The sequence below is a fragment of the Rhea americana genome, unplaced genomic scaffold (genome assembly GCF_003343005.1).
Source record: "Rhea americana isolate MKP2758 unplaced genomic scaffold, rheAme1 scaffold_11, whole genome shotgun sequence".
NCBI classification, from domain to species: Eukaryota; Metazoa; Chordata; class Aves; order Rheiformes; family Rheidae; genus Rhea; species Rhea americana.
The window spans coordinates 4,070,103-4,091,967 of record NW_028185150.1 but is presented as its reverse complement, the minus strand read 5'-3'; the positions used below and the strand labels follow the sequence as shown (position 1 = coordinate 4,091,967).

The 21,865-nt window shown below is 40.8% G+C and overlaps 1 protein-coding gene across 2 annotated transcripts in view; it reads left to right on the top strand.

Annotated features, from left to right (window-relative positions):
* The window catches only part of NTRK2 (neurotrophic receptor tyrosine kinase 2), a 200,038-nt gene that overhangs the window by 138,408 nt on the left and 39,765 nt on the right, over positions 1-21,865 (top strand). For both annotated transcript variants that reach the window (XM_085313165.1, XM_085313173.1), the window contains 3 exons: positions 7,570-7,700; positions 12,964-13,136; positions 16,373-16,607. In XM_085313165.1, coding sequence (XP_085169291.1) covers positions 7,570-7,700; positions 12,964-13,136; positions 16,373-16,607 — 539 coding nt within the window. The remainder of the gene's footprint in view (positions 1-7,569; positions 7,701-12,963; positions 13,137-16,372; positions 16,608-21,865) is intronic.

Genomic DNA, 21,865 nt, shown 5'->3' with positions numbered 1-21,865 from the left:
ATTTAGCTTTTACATTTCCTTTGGAAATCCCCTTGAAGGGTCAAAAATAAAAGCCTTCTGTCCTCCCTCATGTAGAGGTACAAAATAATTTCCTTTTCCCTTCAAAATGAGAAGAGAAAAAAGAAAGCATAGAAAGCTACGTCAGAAATGGGGCAATTTTCTTTGAATTTCACCTTTATACCCATTTAGGCCAGGCTTGAGTATGGCTCAGTCCCTGAATGTATCATGCTTCTGTCAAGCCCTGCTTCTTCACCTAGGATCCTGGGATGCTTTYAAGTCTGTGCTGGTTTATGGAAACAAAGGGAGAGAAGAGTTAATTCTTTGCAGACAGCATGTTTATTAGCCCTTCTCTCCTGTAAATGTCTATTGTATGAAATATGCTACATGGCACTTCCCCATCTTTTGTTGACTCCTTCTGTTTCTGCCACACAGAAGATCCCTAAAGATTAGTATCGGGCTGAAGGAAAGGATTTCCTGGTCTGAGATAAGAGAAGGGTGGTAGTGGTGAGATCATTGTCTTCATCTAACTTAAACATGGAAGAGGGACCAGATTTGCCACAATAAAATAATACCAGCAGATGTTTTATGCAGAAACTCATGCACAATAGCCTTGAATTTTTACAGTCAGTAATCTTCTGGAAGAAGTACATTGAAATTCACAGTTACAAATTAACAGTATACACATCTGTGAAAGCTAAAGGTGGTCAAAAATGCTGCAGTTTTCTGCTTAGAGCTGATTTTCCATACCATGCTGAAAGCTGTCGGTAGTCTGTAAGCAGCAAAGAGAAAAAAAAACATACTGAATAATACCTACTATTTATTCTGAACACAGTAAGCCAAATATGGCTTTTAGTTACTCTGTTATATGCCATAGTTTTAGCACATACTAGATCAAACCTGTATTTAATATATATTTATCATTGAAATTAAAAATAATTTCAGGTTGTTAAGGCTTTGAGGGCCTTGCATACCTCTTATTTACCAGATAAAAGGTCAAATTCATGCCTACAAAAACCATCGACTTCACTGTTCTTATTTTCATGAAGAGTGGATTTAGCTTGTAAGGCTCCTGCATTTAAAACAATTATAATGTTTTTGTTATAATCTATTATTAAGTAGTTCTTGGTTGATTATAAGGATCTAACAAAGCATGGCAATGTCTGTAATCAAACTGAAAGATCCTAGCCAAATAGTTCACTGTATGAAAGAAGCAGGATAAAATGCCTTATCAGAAATCAAATATAAAAACCCAAAAGACAGCAAACATTAAGTCTCAGCCAGAGAGATGTGTCTCTAGTACCTAMGAGTGAGTTCACAGCGGACAGGAGCTGTGGTGCTCCCATGGGGAGGAGTGAAAGGCTATCATCCAGGCATCTTCCCAGGAGCTGCAGCACTGTGGCGTGAAGGAAAGCCTAATTCTCAGTCAAGGCAATGAAGTTTGAGGTTTCAACTACAGGCCCCGGGAGGAGTTAAGTAGTAAGTGAAGCAGCTGAAAGGTTAAGCTGCAACAACAGATTTATGAGGTTTATCTTCAGATGTTGTTCCTGATAGTGTGAAAATCCCTGGGAAATATGCCATTCTTGTGAATGTGTGCAGGTTTGCTTCCCTAAGTGTGTCCAGTTCTTCTTCCAGGAAGACCAAGGCCCACAAAAGCTTTTGAACTTATTCATCAGACGTCTCCCGAAGACCCCTTTGTGGTCCGATGATTATGAAATACCAGGCAGTCATGATGGCCATTCAGGGACAACTGTGTTTTCATTTTTTATTAAAACAAAAACAAAAAAAGTAAAAATAGGACAGAACACTACAAAGTGATTCAGAAACCGTACTTGTGCAGGTAATGTGATGGGGCTTACCTGCATGTCTCTCTGACATGGTATCTCTTCTGTAGATCCTCCATGTTCAATTTCCAATATCCTATGATTTTGAGTACATTACCTGAGGTGCAGGTCTTTTGTGGACTTATATGCATCCTTTTGAAGAGATGTGAGTTACGTGAAGTGTGGACTGTATATATGAAGACATACTGTGTGTTTCTTTGCACCTACAGCTGAGCACTTGTCTTGCCTGGGAATTTGTTACTGCATAACACTACGTAAAATAGAGTAAGAAGTAATGAATACTGTAAGGGATAAGCAGCAGCCTCTCTGTCAGGAGAGCTCCGCTCTCTGTTCTGCTATTTTCATAACTTGTATGGGGACACAACTTAAATGTCTAGCATTTGTGATACTGTAGATGGGCGAGCTATTCCAGATGAGACAAACACATCACATAACTGCATARTTTTTATGCTTTGTAGCAAATCTAGTTTTGAAAAGACTAGTGTGATTTTTGGATGTGCGGAGAAGTAGGGAGCTGATTTTATCTCTGTATCACAGCCTTATGGAGAGTGACACAAGAGTTTGGCTTCCACTTGTGAAAACCATATTCTTTAAAAGATGTTGAAAATTTGTCCAGACAAGAGCCATAAACATGACTGGCAAACTGGAGAAAATCCCTGCCAGGAAGAAGCTTCTATCCCTCTGCTTTACCAAGACAAGCAAGAGTCTTGATTATATTTATTAATTCCTTCAAAGTGAAAAAAAATGCCAGATCTTAAAAGGGTATTTAAGCTAGAGATAAGGTCTCTTAAAAAACAGTGGAAGGAGGTGAAATCCAGGCAAGATGGGGGGGGGAGGGGGAAGGAAAGAAGGAAAACTATGCACTTTTTCATATTATCAAAGAAAATAATTAAATTTTCTATTTAATAGAAAATTAAAGAGAATAGCTCAAACTTTCAAATCAAGACTGCCACAAGCTGTTTCTGGAGGCATTCTCCTGCCAAACACAAGTCATTTCACTCAATACTGTACTCCAAGCTGTGCATAAGGTCAGATTAAATGATGGTCATATGTGGTGGTAAAATGCTCAGACCTATTTTTCAAGGAAAATCATTTTGACTTTATCAATGCATTTCACAGTGCAATTCGATCAAGCACATTTTTGTGCTGCATTTCAATTAAGCACAAAAGCATTTTAATACTTTATGCTGCTGAATGTCCAGCTCTGCATGGCAGAAGCCGGTCACATGCTACCGAGTGAGTTCAATACGGTGAGGTGTTCCCAGGCTGCCTGTTTTGAAGGTGGTGTGATCCTCTCCATTCAGCCTTGCTGTCAAAGGTAGGTTACTTGGGGAGTGCGAGCAAGTTCGCGCCTTGGTGCATCATTTAAAATGTGACATGCTGCGTGGTAGTGAATGAAATACCTAGAAGTAGGCCAGCTCTGTTGGTGGGAGGTCTGTGGGACTTCGAGAGGAGAAAAGAGCCCTTTTCTCTTATCAGCCATTCCCTACAGATAACCACAGGAGCCCCCTGTTTTTATGGGCAGAGTTTTCATCAATATTACTTGATTCCCTAGCCTCTTTTCAGCATTTATCCTTGCTTTTTTTGCTCATTTTCACTTCGTATTTTATGTTTCATTTTTCTCTTCAGTGTTTCAACTCATCTAAACGCTTACATATTTGTTGCAGTAATCAAATAAGATCTTTTAAACCAGTAATGACATGATTTTTAAAAGCTTAAATGGCAACTCAAAGGCAACTACCATTTTGAGCCAAAAAGAGAAAGATACGTAACCACCCTTTGAACATTTGTGTATTTTTGCCTCTGAGATGGTCATGAGAGCTCTTCTTTGGTAATATAACTATACCACCAGGCAAATTCTGCTTTGTTAATTCAACGTAAATCCAGGATAATCTCTTGGACTTCAACAGAAATAATTGACTTTATCCTGATATTAACTGAAAGCAGATTGTGACTTGAATTTTTCAGTGTATCTTTTGCTGGAATCTCCCTCCACTGAAGACGGTATCATTATGGTGGAGTCCTGTGTGTGCTAAATGAATATTTTCCTTAGCTCATATTTCTGTCACGTCATGTGTGTTTGATTTACTTACATTTTTTTTTACTAAATCTATGGGCACCTCGTCCCGTTTACTGTTATTTTTTATTTATTTAGTAATTCAGTTCAGCATAGAAAGGTAACAGCAATGGATAGAGCCTGATGAGCTGTAAGCATATTCTGTGCAGATCTCTTCTGCGGCTTGCTGTGTTTTGCATTTGATGATTTGGTAAGGGACAGGTTGTTTATTCAAATGCTTGGTTTACATAAGAGCATTCACCAGCAGCTGCAAGTGTACTATACAGAAGTATTTGATGTTTCTTATTTATTTTTACCCTCCATTGTTTGTGAAGTCCTCCAGGAACCTGACAATAAAGTCCCTTTACTACTAGAGCAAACATGAGTGCTGTTCTGTGCTAAATACAGAGAGGACTCAAACAAAATTTAAGAGGTGATTGTGTTTATCACCAGCTCTCTGGTGGAGTTAAAGAGAACAAAACGAAACCTGTCCTTTACTGAAGTGGAGTTTTGCTGCTGAGCCCAGTAGGTCAGTATTTCAGCGACGCTCTCCGTTTATGCAAGTTAACTGGTTTTATTGACATTTTACAACAATGACAATTGTATTGTGGATCTGAACCTCTCCCCTCTCTAGGTAAGGAAGTGAGACAGTGCTGTAGTGATACTGGGGAAGTAGCAGGAAGGCAAATAATCCCCAAAGAGGTAGGACTGAAGGAGAGCTTTGGCTGAGTAGGAGCAAGAGCAAAGCAGGACCTGGTGCTTTCAGACTCTTCTCTAACGAGGACAGCTGGTCAAAGGCATGGCCTGATGTTGGGGAAAAAAAAAAAAAAAAAGCTCGTGTATTAGGTAAGTGTTTTTAAAGCACAGACCATCGTGGCTTTTAAGCATACAGACCATCTGTGAGCTGCACAATAATCTGGGCTAGGTTGTGTGGCTTGGAGCTCAGCTCCTTCCTCATCCCGTGCTTCTGCCTGCCGTGCTGGTAGCACAGAGGCATGAAGGACCACCAGCGCTTGGGTGGAAAGGGCTCCTGCCTCTCCCGAGCAAAATTGACTGAAGTCTCCATCTCCTTCCACTCCTGTGTCCTGGTATGGCCATAACTGGGTTCCCTCCAAACAACCGGATATAATCACAGTCTGTCAAATCACCTCATCTTTCTCAAGCAAGCATAGGAAAACGTTTGTAACACTGAAATCAACCAAAGAATTTTGAATGACTTTCATTAAAAAAAAAAAAAAAAGAAGTCCTTGCATCTTCAGCTGTAATTGAAGACCTCTGTTAGTGTCAGGGACTGTTTGCTCGGTTATCTCCTATGAGTTGAGACATGAACAACTAGAAAAACTGAAGGAAAGTAGAGCAATTTCTGCCTGATCCTGCACAATGGGGCAAATGCTGTGAACCGCAGGCCCGGAGTGGGTAAGGAAAGTAGATAAAATTATTCCAGATCCTCTTCGTGTATCTGAGACACACATACAGGGTATTTGTTACACTCCAGGACAGTAACTCAGTCTTGATATTTGTTTTGTTATCGATATTAGTAGGTGTGAGGTAAGCTACTTAATATGCATCTGTGAGAAAAAGGAGTATTTTTGTTCAGGGTCTGTTTCCTTTGCTAACAATATTTTATGCTTTGTTTGAAAACAAAATACAGAGAAGGAAAGTAAAATAATGAGCATATTCATRCTGACTGTAGGGGAGCTGCTCAGCATTTGAGTAACTTGCCAAAAGTGTGTGTGTGTCTGTATATACACATGTATACACACATACACATACATAAAAATATCATTGCAATAAAACTTAATTTTGTGCTAGACTAGCATTTGATGAGAATGAAAAATGTTGGTACTTTGTGATTTAATGTGTACTTGGCTATTATTTGAGAGTGTGGCCTCCCAGTTTTAGTGAGAGACCTGTCATACGAGGATGAAGCAGGAGCACTGTTTTCATCATTACCTCACCCTGCTGCCACAGCAAAGGCAGGAGCAGGTTTTCATGGCCTGGCACATGCTACAAGGCTGCTTTTCCTTACTGTGCTTTCTGAGGGGCTGACTGTTGTGCGGAGTGAGTGCGATCACACCCATTCTGGCTGTTGCTAATGTGCTGCTGGAGCAGAACAGTRTTGGGATGAATAGTGGGAATATTGGGATCGAGAAGACTTGAAGATACGTATCAGCCACATGCAGGGTATACAGCATCAGGTTCACATCACAGGCACATATGATATTATTATATAAACTCCTAAGCAGTGTGCTGCAGTTGCACCTTCTTAGACTTGTAGTGTGGAACATACRTATTTTCCTTTCCTCAACCATCATCCCTTTCTCCAGGTGATGCTGCTGGTAATGGAGAGACTGTGTCATTTCYCCTAGCTACTCTTAATAGCACTGCTTTATACATCCTTTAGTAATGATGATAAGGTAGTTTCTAAGCAAAGGTATGCCAAATTTGGAAGATATGGCCAGGCACAGAGCCAGAGACTGGTYAACATCTGAATATATCCCAGCTCTCGGTTCTCCCTCCATGTGGGTTCAGCACTGGTTCTACCAGATGTGCTGCTGAGGTGAGATTCTTGCCTTTGCAGAAGCCACTTGATGTCTGTGCAGCATTATTTGCTTCACTGGATTTAGCAATTAAGTTGCAAATGAGCTCTGTCTGGACAGGGCTGAATTTTAGTATTTGCAAAAGCTGCTAAATACACTTAGGTCAAGTTCGTCAGCAGACACTGGCTGTTTTGTACAATTTCAGCAACACAAGCTATAAACCTTGTTCAGCTGGCCAGTTAAATTGACCTTGCAGCTGCCTTATGTCACTAGAACATTGTAAATTGATGCTATATCCTGCAAAATTTTGTTCAGTATTTTAAAATACTAAATCTTCTAGTGGAAATTTGCACTGAAAGGAAAACATAAAAAGAGACGAACAAAAATGCTGAAGGACTGTAACATCCATACCAATTGCTTCTGGGCCACAATTCAGCTAAGGCCGTGTCCACTATACTGACTAAAACCTTTGTCTATGTCTTTTACTTCAGAGCAATGCTGTAAATCATGTTTGTGAGAAGGACTTTTTTGTCTTATAGTAGCTATAGTATAGCACAGAGAGAGGAACCAGCAGTTTAAAACATAAGGATGTTATGACATGTATAAGAGTACCAGAAAGTAAGTTGGATTTAATTAAAAGAGGGCATATTTTATTTTCTTGGCTTAGGTTAATTTTAAGACTTTATTCCTTCCAAACATTTTTGGCTTTGAATGAGAGTGTTCAGCTATTGTTAGAGAAATAAAAATAGAAGTGATATGAGAAAGATTTGTTTTGTTTTCTGAATTTTTGCCTTCATGGAAAAAAAAAAAAAAAAAAAAAAAAAAAGCCGCATTCACTGTTATGTACACTCCACAGCTGTCGTCCAAGGATGATGATAAATAGCTTCTTCCTGGGTGACTTTAAATTCCATGTTTTCTTATGTAGAAAATGCACTACACTCTGAATGTGAATATATTAACACGTTTCTTTTTTTGGTCAAAGTGCTAATAGATGAGGCATGCACGTTGAATCTTTCCATGACACGCATAGCATGGGCAGGCCAGCCTGTCTCCCGGCGACCGCCAGCATGGACCTTGTCCCGTCACGGCCTTGCCGTTTGCTTCTGACCTCCGTTTTGTGTTCTGTTCGCAGTCGTTCAGCACATCAAGCGCCACAATATCGTTCTTAAAAGAGAACTGGGAGAAGGAGCCTTTGGGAAAGTCTTTCTGGCTGAATGCTATAACCTCTGTCCCGAGCAGGACAAGATCTTGGTGGCAGTGAAGGTAAAAGAGTCTAGGGTTTCCATTATTAATTCATGGCTGCAATTAATGCTGTTTTATTTGTAAATGATTGTGTTTGCCTAGTCTGTAGCCCCATGTAACTCCTCTGATACATGTGGAAGGGTTTACAAGGCTGAAGGAGTGTTAAGAGAACATAATATTTGGTCTTGCTGAGGATTATAAAATGAGAGATGATTTTGGTTTGGAAAAGGGGGAAACTGTGTTACAAAGGAACAAAATCTTTTGCAGTCTATCTAAAATACAATGAGTAAAAACCCATCTAAGGCAGTAAAATACATGTGATTCATATTTGTGTGTCTAAAATCTAATCTATTGCCAGCTAAATGAAGAATTTATGTATGTAATTGTTAGTCAAAAAAGGCCTGTTTTGCTGAAGGATAAATGATAAACAGGAGAAAACAAGAAATAGGAGATGACAAAACTAGTACTGAATGAGTTTTCTATTGTATTTTGGTGAGGCTAGAGTGAAAATTTCCTGACTTCTATCACTTCAGGGAACTGCTTCAGAGCAAAATAAAAGCTTTTCCATTCTCTTGCTCACTTTGAAAAGTCTTCACACTAGCACTTCAGCTGCTGTTAAATGCTATACCCGCACTCTCTCTCTGCTGTTCTTTCTCACTGTAATTCACAATGAATAGCATTTGGTGTTTAAAGGCAGAGATGTCTCCATTGGTTTAGATGATAAATCTATCAGTTTTCTGGACCAGTATTATTAYTAGAATTTTCACAGATCCATTCTTAATAAGTGTCTTGCAGATAATTATTGAAGGACGAGTAGGAAGGCAAATCTTTGTGGACAGGTTATGCTCCTTTTAGGTGCCTTGCATCAGCTCTTGAAGAGCTGACTCTGGTCCCTGTCAGAATAATTTTTTGGCTAGGTAGACCATTGAACTAATTCCTATACAGCCAAGTGGTTAATCATCTGACACTTCCCAGCCTTTCTCTTTGACCACAGTATGAACCACAGATCATAGCTATGCTCTGCTTAAATTTGAGGGCAGTACTCCCACTAATAGAGGATGGGACTTCACAAGCATGCCAAGAGTTGGTCAGAGGACTGTCCCAATCCCTCTGTTGGGCACAGGAGTTGGCCCAGCAAAGACCTGAAGATTTTTGGTCCTAGAGGAGCAGTCCAGCTGAGGATAGGTTCTCACAAAGGAAAGCAAAAGATKTAGAGAGCTTCACCTTTCTGAGTGTAACCAAAATAAGAGTGTCCCTGTGAAAGGGCTTCAGTGAGCCCATTACAAATATATATTTGGTGATAAGTAAGGCAGTATTAGAAGGTTTTAGGCAGCAAAGAAACCAAGCTGACTGGCCTGGGGGAAGCATCTCACCTATGTGAGATTTGTCAGAACTTCTTTTCATTCACTGGTGGTACTGTTAGATATTTGCCTGCCAGTTGCTGGGCAACTGTTGCAGCATTGTGCGAGCATGCTAAAAACCCTGCTATTGAATCTCACAGAAGCAAGTTAATCTGACTCTAAATACATCCTGTTCCTTTTTAGTTCCACAGTATCCTAAATACTGATGTTTGCTGTTGCAAACTAGTAAGGAGCTGAAAGGGTTCCAGAAAAAAACTGGAAAGAGAAAAAATCAGGCTTAGCATGAACAACCCCCAACTTTGCACTTTTGCCCTTTGGAAGAGAAGAAGAACAATCTTCTTGGATGTCTCAGTTTAAACTAGTTTTGACCATCAGCATTTTCTGAGGATCATTAAGTAAGCAAAAACTCTTTCTGTGGGTCAAAACCTGTGCACACAGAGCTTAACTGAAGGTTAAGTGGTCCATGGGCATTATACTCCTCCTGGGTGAATTTTCAGTCAAATTAATATACCATTTCTTGTAGGAAGTTTTAGAGAAGGARGGTGGATGAAGGGATGAAGGGATAGTCATCATTTTCTTGGAGGCCATTTTGCCATGCTGCACCGAGTTCTTCAGGCTTGGATCAGTACTATTTTGTCACAGGCTTTGTTCCCTCTATGTATTCTTTTATTCATTTAACCTTATCGGAGTTGGAGGTGAGGAAGATCTCCAAGGTAAAGGTTAGCAGCTGCCTCTTGCTCTCCTGGTGTTGGGAGAGGAGGTTGTCTGCTGCTCTGGAGTAGTGCTCATAGGAGAGTGCTGCCTGCATTAGGTGAAAAACATTTCCACGACACCTGCAGAGGAAACTAAAGGTTTCCAACACTTCAGATATTCTTAGTTCAGATATGTGTCAAAACCAAACTTCATTTCTGCAATAAATATAGTGCTTAGCTGTTGTACTGTGATGGGGAGCAGTTGTAAGGATTTCACAGTGAAAGTCTGAAACAGTGTAAAGGTAAAGTATCCTGAGTATTTCATTACCAAGACATATTGAAGTCAGTGAAAGCCAGATCCTGCTGTTGTTCTGTGATGTACTCACAGGTGCAGCTCTACAGTGTAGTAGTGGTRGATTGAGATTCTGTGCTCCCTGTGGTGCACAGGTCTGCAGAGACCAGTTTCTCAGTAGCTACCTGGGCAAAGACCTACTGAAGGAGAACAAGTGTGGGCTGGTAGTTTTATCTGTGACAAGACTGAACTCAGCAGATACAAAGCTTCTGCAACAGCCAGAGCATCTCTCTGTTCCCAAAAGATGATGTCCCTCTTCCTTAGCTGCTGGCCAAGAAGGCCAGGTGGCTGGAAAGTACATGAAGGTGTACCTCAACTCCTGCTCAGGCAAAAATTACATCAACTGGTGAGAGTGCTTTGTATGCAGAGCTTTGGCTTACTTGTCAGTAATGATAATAATAATGAATATGTCTTTGTCTCTGTCTTGTGCTCTTTTGGTTTTATTTTCCCTTGCACTGAGAACAAGCTAAATGCACTGCTCAGTGTCATTTCTATGTAAATTCCGTGTGCTTATTAATTTTATCTCTTTCCAGTCTCCTCCTTGCCTGACTGTGTCAGCTCTTTCATGCGTTGCATCTGTTCCGTGCTGCATGAAATWATGAAAAGGGGGCTTGGCAGTGTTGGGCAACAGAAATTCCACTCACCCCTTGGAAGGAACCCTGTCTGGGTTCTCYGAGGTTTTAAACCTTTCTGCATTTTGCTTTTTGACAGAAAATGTGTAATTGCCATGGCAACTGCTCTGTCATATGATAATTTTGCTGTTTCTGTGGGATAAAAAGCGCTTTCTCAAATACACAGTATGCCATCCTCACAGGGCAAAGCTATCAGTGTTTTTACTGACTTTCTAGGGAAAGAGCATGTCAGAAAGAGTATGGACCTATGATTCTTCATGTTGATTATTTTTTTCTCCAGGTTGCTATTATTATTATTATTATTATTTAAATTGGTTTAATTCTGTTACTGAGAAGACTTATGGTCAAATTACTTTATCCTTGAACCCACCAGAGGAAACTCAAGTGATAGCAGAATTGTTCCCAGTGATTCCATTATATACTGTAGATTGGACTGTGGATCACTGCCTGTATCATGTTAAAGCATCATCCTAAAGCCTTGAAGAGGTGGTAGAGGTTTTCCAATTTAGCCCTCACCCATTTTGGATGTTACTACATGAACACCAGAACTGGGGAGCTGATTTGATATCCACTTCAGCTCTGTGTGCTCATACGCCATAGCTTTTAAAGCAGCCAAACTCCTTATTGCATCATTATTTGTAGAACTGGTGGAAGAAAGGCGCTAGGCCAGAAGACACACAAGGGTCATAATATGCCCCTTAGGGAATGGGTGTTTTTGATGTGACAGATTTCTGTTGCATCTGTAGAGCCCACAATCCACCGGGAAAAAATTTCTCAGTGGGGTAGGTAGCTGTTCAGTCTGCCCTGCTTTTCCCTAAAAGAAGTGTTTTCTCTAAAAGTCATCTTCTAGTCACTCATTCACACATGCACACATATAATACTAGAAAAGCAGATAGAATTGTTTGTGTTCAGGGAGAACCTTGGACAAGCCATGATTTTGTTACAGCCAAAAATGGGCTTTCCTAGTCGAACCATTGCACAGTATCAGCTTTTCTGTGTCTCCTCTCTTAGACATCATTGGTCCTATGCTCACCTTAGGAATTCAGGACAGAAAATAGAGTAACTAGATGACCAGGAAGAAACATATTTAGTTAAAGCAAAGCCACTACTTTTATGTTTCATTTTCTTTCACACTGAGTTGAGCTGTAGTTAGAGCGCAGTGTCTAGTCTTCTGTTTCTGTGAATAATTTGTAAGGACAGGTARCCTGCTATTACTCTCTTACTGTTTTAAAAATATTATTTGAATTAATACAGTGCAACCTGTGTACCTTATGCAAGTAGGGCATAGCAGTAGTATACTGTTAATTATGATTTTTCCTTATTTTAATTGGTGTCAACATTTGGTTTTCTGGTGCGTGAAAGAATTCCTTGCTTATGAAGCAAAGTTTTTATGGAGAGATCTTAAACTGCCTCTGTGGTGATCTAACTAGCATCATTTCATTAAACRACATGTAAGCCTCCTATGTGACCCAATGTTAATATTTTTCCTATAAATGAAAATATGCAAGATTTTAAAGCTGTATAAATGTGAAAAAATTGAATCCCCTCCCCTTCCCAGTTCTGTTCTGCATCTGCTTCCTCTGTGTTCATCAATTTAGGATTTGTTCTCCACTAACTTTTACATATGCTTCATCTTAGGCATGTAAGTAATTTCACTGAATTCCCAAAAAGTCTCTGGCTACAGTCTCAGGTTGCAAGTTCTGGTCCAGGGATGAACCTTGTATAAATCTTCCTTATGCATAGCACGTAATAGGGGCCCACRTCAGTGACAACTTTAATAACACAAAACAAATGCACTTACATTACTACTAAGCATTTTAAGCAAACAAAGCTTTACTTTAAAGAATTTGAAACAGAGGGGAATACCAACAGGATACCGGGGTTTTGCCTGAGTTAAATGCTAAAGGATATGGGCCAGCCGTGTACTAGTATGCACTTTGAATAAGGTTAGTTTCTTTGTTCTGTTTGAAAAACACTTGGCACAGTAAGGTCCTGAGTATTCATGCATCCTCTTACAATAAAAACAGTTTTATGGGATGACATGTGGCAGGGGAACAAAAATTGTACCAACACTATTTAATTGCACTTATACACCACATCTGCATTTCTAAAGCAGTTATTAAGAATGTACTTTCTCCATCCTTTTCACAGTAGAGTGTCCTTATCTCACCCTTACAGTGCCTTCCCGCATGTTCATTACCTTCTGCAAACATCTCCTCTTCCTTACATCTCCCTTTCCTCCGCCAGACGCTGAAGGATGCCAGTGACAATGCCCGGAAGGACTTCCACCGTGAGGCAGAGCTGCTGACGAACCTGCAGCACGAGCACATCGTCAAGTTCTACGGCGTCTGCGTCGAAGGTGATCCGCTCATCATGGTCTTTGAGTATATGAAGCATGGAGATCTGAACAAATTCCTCAGGTAAATCCACCTGTGTGCCTTGTGCTGAAGAGGCAGAAGTGGGCAGAGAAGGTGGGCGTTGCTGGTACTTAATGCCACATTATTTACTGCTAATGAAAACACAGGCACTTAGGAATGAAAATCTGTGCAACACAGTGCTGGTACATCTCATTTACTGTGTTGTTGGGCTCATTGTTTCCTAACCTTTTTGGAAGAATGACTAAGTTAATCCTTGTGTCTTCAACAAAAGAATAGTGTTTTCAGTATATTTCAGTATGTTCTGAGATGTTTAGTTATAAAGCTTGCAGTAGGAATCGCTCTCTTGCCTCCTTTCTCCTAGCACTTGGGAAGATCCCACTCAACACCTATCTCTGTCTGTAGGTGTCTAAAAGCTTTTGGAAATCTAACCCCTTTTCTCTTCCCTCCTCTCAATGTTTTGGAAAGAGTACCATAAATCTGCAGCAACAAAACTGTTAGGCTTGGAAGCTTCAGTACAATGGAAATTGCTACAGCATGGGTGCTGGATTGGAGCTTTATTTTCTGAAGCTATTCAGCAATGCCCATCTGAAATTGAAATTTGGTAGTGAAGCAATCATAAATAAATAGGTGATACCTAATGTTCGCAGTAATAGGTAACTTATGAACCAGCAAGTTATGTCCAGTGGCTTTGTGTATGTGCCATTTATRGTAGTCTGCAATCGTTGACATACAAATAAGCAGTTAAGAAATAGCTTTTGCTCCTACATAAAAACCATTTGCATAATGGACTATTCTTTCAAGGTCTTCTATGTTGTTTCRTCAAAGGGTATCACAAAAGCATTTCAGTGTACTGAGATTCCTTCTGCTACCTGGAGGTAGTGGCCACCTCCATCTTAGAAAGATATGTGTAATGCATGCCACTGACACAATCAAACTGATGTCCCTTTAAATGGGTTCAGATTCTGWTTCTGAGTGAAATTGCTAGTGACTGGTAGTGTCACCATTTACGAGTTTTTGATAGCATTTGTGAAAKGAGTTTGATATCCTTCTAATCCCCAGTGAACAAATAGCCACATCGTAAAAGCAAATGACATCAGCTAGCCTCCTCCTTTACTGGCAGGGTTGGCAGGGAGACCAAGGGCTGAGCCGGGGATTCAGAGCAAACAGTACTTTCCCCAGACTGATTGTTTCTCTGGCAGAGGGTTTAAGTGTGTTGTCAGAGAAATCTTGAGGCATTTTGCATTTGCCTGCTTGGACCTCTGCTGTGGATGCAGAGTATGCTTTCCAAAGATGTCCATCCACTGCTTTTTCAGAGTGCTGAACCTGCATTAGAGCAGCCTAGATTTGCAGCTGATTTGCAGTCCTCATGAGAAATACTTATTCGTTGATTTTTTGTGATTAGCCTTTTCTTACCTCCTAACTCTGATTTTGAATTGCTGTAGAGAAAGGTAGTTTAGCAGACAGTATATTTCCTATGTTAAGTTTTCTTTTTGTTTTAATTATTAATCATCCCTTGTCTTTAGAACGTAAAATGATTATGCTGGGACAAGCTGTTAAACCTAAGCTCCGATTTGTCATTCCTCTCACATTTGCTGCAGCTTGTGCTGCAGATCAGAGGTTAGCTGTAAGCAGGCTGGAAAAGCTTGTATTTCTTACCCTGCAGCGCCACCAAAGGCTGTTAGGGAAAAACATATCTGAAATTTAACCCAAAGGAGCCTTTGCTGACTGTGTGCAGCCAACGGCTGCTTCAGATACAGGACTACAGCCCCAAARTTACACTGGCCCTACTCTTGGAGGCTAATGGAGACTGATGTGAATCCAAAGGAAGTTCTGTTGGTGACTACTGACAGTGCTGAGCTGGCAGCAAGAAGACAAGCAAGGTGGATGGAGTGTTAAAAATTATCCAAAAGTTTCATTAGATATGGACCATCTCGTCAAGGAAGCTAGTAAGAGATGAAGAGGTCTAATTTAATAGATTCAGAGCTTCACGTTTGAGAAAGATTGCTAAAAAATATCAGTGCAGTGAAGAGCTACAGTGCTTTTCATTGCTTAGAAATTTGTCTTGGTGTTGTGCTTGGGGATTTCATATCCTTCTTTCCTCCCTACCACCATCAGCTGAATRGCTGCTTGTGCTGCATGGCAGAACAACTGCAGTTAGCTTCTTTGCCTGGTACCAGTACAGTCCCAGCAACACTGCAAATTCTCCTGTGTTCCTTTCTCTCATCTGAAACTTTGCTCATGAAGTTCTTCCCCAGGACAATTTTAATATCATATTTCTAACAGATAGTGTCAGATTTGATCTCATAGGTTTTTATTAATTTGCAACTTTTTWACAAATTCCTGTGCCCTAACTCAGGGATAGATGAAGGCTACACTTCACCTCTATTGACTAGATATTGATATCTGTATCTTCAAGGTACTAAGATGTGTCATGTGTATCAGAGCAAGTAGTGTTAGGGTTGGTGACGCATGAGAGTTGTAGAGCTTTATTAGCGTTTACAAATGCAAAGGTGCTTTCTTTGCCCCAGCCGCTGTAGGAGTTTCTCATGAGTCAGATGATCAGTGCATCTTAGGAGCTTGCTAGATCTTGAAAAACCCCTATTTCTGAAGCTGTTTAGTTGTTCAGGCTAGACTCCTTTTTCCATTGTTGATAATTACTGGATGGAGCATGCCTTCACTGGTGAAATCAGCAAAAACGTTTTCCTATTCTATACTATGACAGGAAATTGAAAATATAAACCTAAAATTGCTGCCTTTTTCCCCTCAGATTGCATCTGAGAAGGAAGTTAGTTCTTTCTTCTTGAAGAAAAGATAGAAATGCTCAATGACCCCTGTGGAAATCAAGGGGAAGCTRGTCATTCCTGTATGGGAAGAGTAGTGCTATGCATACCACTGCATGGCAGAGTATCAGTCTTAGGCTTCCATCACATATCAGTCAGCTACATATGCAAGTCTTTCCCCAGAAAAGATTGCTGGAGCAGAGCAGGAGAAAGGTAGTGGTTTAGGACTGAGAGGTATTGTTATAAACCTTTCATCTGCTTATTTCCATGAACAATATATTGTCCATTATGTAATGCTCTTCAAACCTTCTGCCTTTTTCACCATGGAACAAAACAAGAGGAAAGAAGCTAAGAGAAGCTCTCCCATTTCACCAATGAATTTACATTTCTTTTTGCCATTACACTTGAGTCACTTGTGTGGTTTTAGGCCCACACATGCCTTTCATATCTTTGGCTTACAAGTGGTCTGTCACTTCATCAGCTTGCATTTTGATGTAGGGCACATGGACCAGATGCAGTACTGATGGCAGAAGGCAACCGTCCAGCTGAGCTGACCCAATCCCAGATGCTCCACATTGCCCAGCAGATTGCTGCTGGTATGGTTTACCTGGCATCACAGCACTTTGTGCATCGGGATCTTGCTACCCGGAATTGCCTGGTTGGTGAGAACCTGCTGGTGAAGATTGGAGATTTTGGGATGTCTAGAGATGTGTACAGCACTGACTACTATAGGGTAAGTGAACTGCTGTAATCAGTAATAACTGAGATATTGTTCAGTCATCTCACCACATTGATCTGACTGATACTACTTTTATACCGGACCATCTGTCTGTCAGGTGATTTAGAGGGCAGCATATGGAGCAGCTGGTTTTGAGTTACAAAATTTTGGTAAATTGGGAGATAATTAATAAGATTGGCATGTCCTGTTGTTTATATATGTTGGTGTTATTATCTAATAAATCATTGAAAAGTCCTTTCCCGTGGTCAAAAATTCAGCATACTTGCTTGGCCTTCATGAGGAGGAAGCAGATAAAAATGAAAATTGGATGATCACATTTGTCCCAACACTCAGGAGTTGCTAAAATATGATCTTCTGCATTTCTAAGACAAATGGAAGTTGTAACTTTCATGAATTGTATGTTTCGGTTTGCTTGCATAGTTGTAAGCACTGGACTAAACAGCTATTTAGGAAGGCACTAATGCAGAAATGGTTATATGTTCAGCACATTAAAAGTTGACAGCAAGTATTTCCTGCCTTAAGCCAGTTCTTTAGTCGTACTGTTTATGATTGAACAGTTGTTTCATGTCACTCTGGTGAGAGCTGTAACTCAGTGGTGGGTAAGGACAACCCRTGGTGCATGTTCATAGCCTGGCCCAGGCCTTTTTTGCTGAGCTCAGTTGTCATAAAACAATCTGTGAAGTTTGTCAAAGGCTTCTAGCATCACTACAGTAAGTATGAGTGTGTTCACTGATACTGCTGCTAATGTTGGCTTTGTACTACGTGGCGAGTCATGCAGTTGACCGCATTTGTGTTTATTACAACAAACATAGCTTCATGAGTGGAGCTGGACTATCAGGCTTTTGTGAAAGGCAATCCATGGCCAAGTGTTATTTTGTAAATGCTAGAGCTGTATCCCATAACATGAGCTACTCAGCATTGCTAAGCATATTATCTGTATGTCTCCCACATCACAATTCCTTGTGGATAAAATAAAGGTCTCTTCCTTACCTACCTTAGTGGGGCTGCTGTGTCCATAACAAGGACAGTGTCATTTCTGCACCAGTGTTTGTTGGATGCCTGAAAAGAGATTGCTGTTCTGTCTSGTGGAGGCTGGATAGGGCAGAGGAAGCAAGGTACAAGAATTGTCTTAGAGTGTTGTTTCTCATAACAGCTGAGAAGTAGCATTTTCCTTTGTTCTTTGCCTTTTTGATCAACAAGCAAACGTAATATTTAGTAGTACAAACTAGATTCCTTTATATTTTGTTATTTTGGAAATTTGGCACTTCAAGCTATCTGATCAACGTAAAACAGGTATGACTTCATTTCAGTACTTGCAAAATAGTATAACTGGCTATATTTGTAATAGTAATCAGTAATCACTGGCAATATTTGTGTTTGAGAKGATATCAGTGAGCACCAAGATCTAAGGTTTCTTGATTTTGCATCTGAAGGATGAGTAATACCTGCTGGGACTGGAGGCATGTATCTGTTCTGTATTTCAGTAGGGCTAGATTTTTTTGCCATGTCTATCATTACACTTAAGATTGAATGCTTAATAGTGAATGTTTGCAAAGGTCTTGACAGTCAAAGGCATTTTGAAATGATGAATGCTTTGCTTTGTACTTTTTTGAAAAAAAAAAAGAGTTACTCCTTGCTACAGAGAAACTAAACCCAAAGGAGGATGGAAGCTGGCTAATCCTATGGGCTTTCTAGGGAAAACTGAGACCTGGCACAAGCATGTACTACTATTATCTCATCTGCACATGTTCCTCTTGGTTTAATGTTTGAGTCTTGCATATAAGCACATGAGCAAAGCAAAAACCAAAGTGGGAGTTCAGAACAAGGCCAAGGTTTTGTCATGCCTGAGCTGTGACCTGGAAAAAGCAGGGATTCACCAGAGGATATTCTGGGTAAGCTGGTGCATTTCTTGGGTACCTCTCAAAACCCCTCATTCAACTGATGCACTGCTTTTCTCATGTGTCCACTCTGATTCCCTCTCTTCAACATTTATATCTGTTTCCACATCCATCATTGCCTTTCTTCTTCTCTCCCTCTTTGTCACTTTGTCTTTTCTCATTCAGAGGCCAAAGGAGGTTGAGTGGGGTCGAGGGAGTAAGAAAGGAGGAGAGATATAGAGAAGAAAAGGTACTGTGAATAATAGATGTGAGACAGGGAATGAACACGGTATGAAGGGAAAGTGGAGAGGTGTTAGTAAAAGAAAAATGTGGATAAAAAGTGAAATAGGTAGACCGGTGTCCAAGCGGGTGAATGATGGTGCAAAGTAGCATGTCTCCATCCAAACTGATGGTGAGATGAGGTAGTTAGCAGTATGATACAGGGATTTGAAACTTAAATTTGGTCAGTCACTTTTTCCACACAGTGATAAAACCAGGAAGGATCATTTCTCCAGCAGGCTCCAATAGGCTTTTGGCTGGTGCAGAGTTGGGACAGAGCCTTGCAGCCTGCCCTGCAACCATCCTCCACGCTGATGAAAGCTGGAAACTATAGTCAAGCCTATGAGATTTTGCCATGCCCTCCTTGAGCCCTAAGTGAGTTGGTCAGAAGCTGGTCACAAAACAGTCAAGGCTGTGATAACTTACCAGCTGCTTGCCTGGAGAATTATGTCCATGGTAAGCCAGAGTAATGAAACTGTTAGCAACGATGCTGGGATAGCTCTGACCTACCGTACCTAATTGTTTAGAGCAGGGTAGGTCTTTCTGACTATTCAGGTTTGATCACATACATGGAAGCAATTCTTCCCCAACCTTGACAGCATGTTCATTGCAAGGATTTATACAGCTCCAAAATGGTCTGAAATAAATGGTGTGATAGTTTTATTTATTAATACACTGGAACTAGTTTGCTGATGTACTGCTGTCCTGTCAGGATGTTTAATTTGTCCAAGATGATTATTTGTAGCTTGTTTCTGTAAAATAAGGATCATCCCCAGTCTTTATTCACTGTTAGATTGTTAATGACATTCTACACTGAATCAGCTCAGTTGTTAAGAGGTGCTTCAGGGAAGAGTGAGAGAGAAATAACCTTTGGGTTCAGAATATGTAATGTGTGGTCCTGGCTGCACAAGCTTTCTGCTCTTTCTTCGCTTCTTTTTTCCCTTCTTCTTCATTAGACAGGAATCTTAGGGGAGGGGAAAGACCTGCTAACATTTAAGGAAACAGCAGTAGTTTTCAAAAGTCAGACCAGATGAGCCTCAGGACATGAAGAAATTGCACTGGRTTTTCTTACCCAGAGCTGCTGTCCACCTCAGGCCAAACTAAAGGAACTGGCAAGTGGTTTGTTCTGTGTGCCAAGCAGCTCCGCTGACACTGCTTCACCACAGTCCTTGTAGAGCAGTGGATCTTTTCATATACTTATTTGCTTGCAGAGCTTAGGTTTCAAGTTCATTAGCGGCTTTTCTTTTTCTGACATCTATTGAACTCAAGAATTGGGGGTTTCCCATCTTACACCCAAATAATGTGACTCATCTGCAGCTTTCAGTAGCTTGAAGTATTGACATTGAAGCATGGAGACAACTCATTCACTAATATTTGTTTCTGCACTCAAAGGTACTATTTCAGACCCTTTTCAGGCTTACAATTCAAGTTTGCAAGTGCTTACTCAGTATCTGCCCTTAAAGTACTTTTCTATGTTTCTTCATAAGCAAAGAGCTAAAAAAATAAAAGGAAGATCAACTCATCCCAGTACTCAGAAAAACTTAACAGAGATATGCTTTAAATATACATCCTGGTCAGACAGCTGCAGACTTGAGCCAAGATTTTGAATGAAATTGTGATCTCACTGCAGTAAGCAAGAGCTTTGCCATTAACTTCATTAGGACCAGAATTCACCGTTCCACTTTTTTTATGTCTGTCCAGTGCAACACAGAGGCTCTGTTTCTGATTTAGATTTATGGAGCTAAATTGTGCAATCTCTGTTTAGCTATTGTATAACTTGCCTTTACGCAACAGTGCAAGGAAGAGTGGAGGAAATAAGGACTGTTTGCCTCTGCTTGTACAAAGCACGTGTGGATCTATCCAAAGCCTGGGACTATTAATGGGTTTCCTTTAGGCCATCTCACTCTAAAGGGATGGGGAGGTTTAGAAATTATGTCACAAGTTTGTTTCCTCAATTTTTGGCAGAGATGGGGTGGAAGGACTCCAGGGGATGTGGTTCTGCCCAGTGACCTGGTTTCTCTTTTTATCCTCTGCCTATCTTGCACCATGTTCATCATTCTTCTGCTACTCAAAGAGAGCAAAGGACGTAGGATTGGATGAGACTACATAGGTTACTGACCCTGACCTTCCACTAGTCCTGAAAGCCATATTTTAGATTATAAATGCAGGAAGACCCACAAGAACATCAGGGCTCCGACTAGCCATGTAGAAAATCCCAATACCCATTAACACTTTCAGCCCCTTCTATAGAAAACATTGCTGTGTCCAGTTCTGGGCTCCCCAGTACAAGAGAGACATGGAACTACTGGAGAGAGTCCAGCAGAGGGCTACGAAGATGATCMGAGGGCTGGAGCACCTGCCCYATGAGGAACGGCTGCGAGAGCTGGGCCTCTTCAGCCTGGGGAAGAGAAGACTGAGGGAGGATCTTATCAATGTGTACAMGTACCTGRAGGGAGGGTGTCAAGGGGACGGGGACAAACTCTTTTCAGTTGTCCCATGTGACAAGACAAGAGGCAATGTTCTGGAAGTTCTGCCTGAACATGAGGGGGAATTTCTTCATTGTGAGAGTGATGGAGCACTGGACCAGGTTGCCCAAAGAGGTTGTGGAGTCTCCTTCTCTGGAGATCTTCAAGGCCCGCCTGGATGCAACCCTGTCTAACATGCTCTAGGTGACCCTGCTTGAGCAGGGGGGTTGGACTAGATGATCTCCAGAGGTCCCTTCCGATTCTATTCTATGAAAAGCCATAAAAACTACAGCTTGCCATCGCAAAAAGGGAGAAATTAAAGACATCACCTTTAGAGCTTTATAAAAGAACTTATATTTGGCAAAAATATGTGAGAGCTCCTAGGAAGTCAGACACACCTCAGGTAACAGGAGGTGACAACAGTCCCTGTCAGTGCGTTTCAGTGAAAATTATTTTCTGATCTAGCAAGTAGCAAGTGCACACAACCAGCTGCACCAACCTGGCATTACTGGGATTTCTTGACGCCCTTTGAAGCGCATCTTGCCCAGCATCCTGCTTTTGGCAGTTTTCTGTCCTCAGTGTCTCAGTGTGAGGACAGAGCTTAATCCAGAACCAAATTATACAGCAAGAG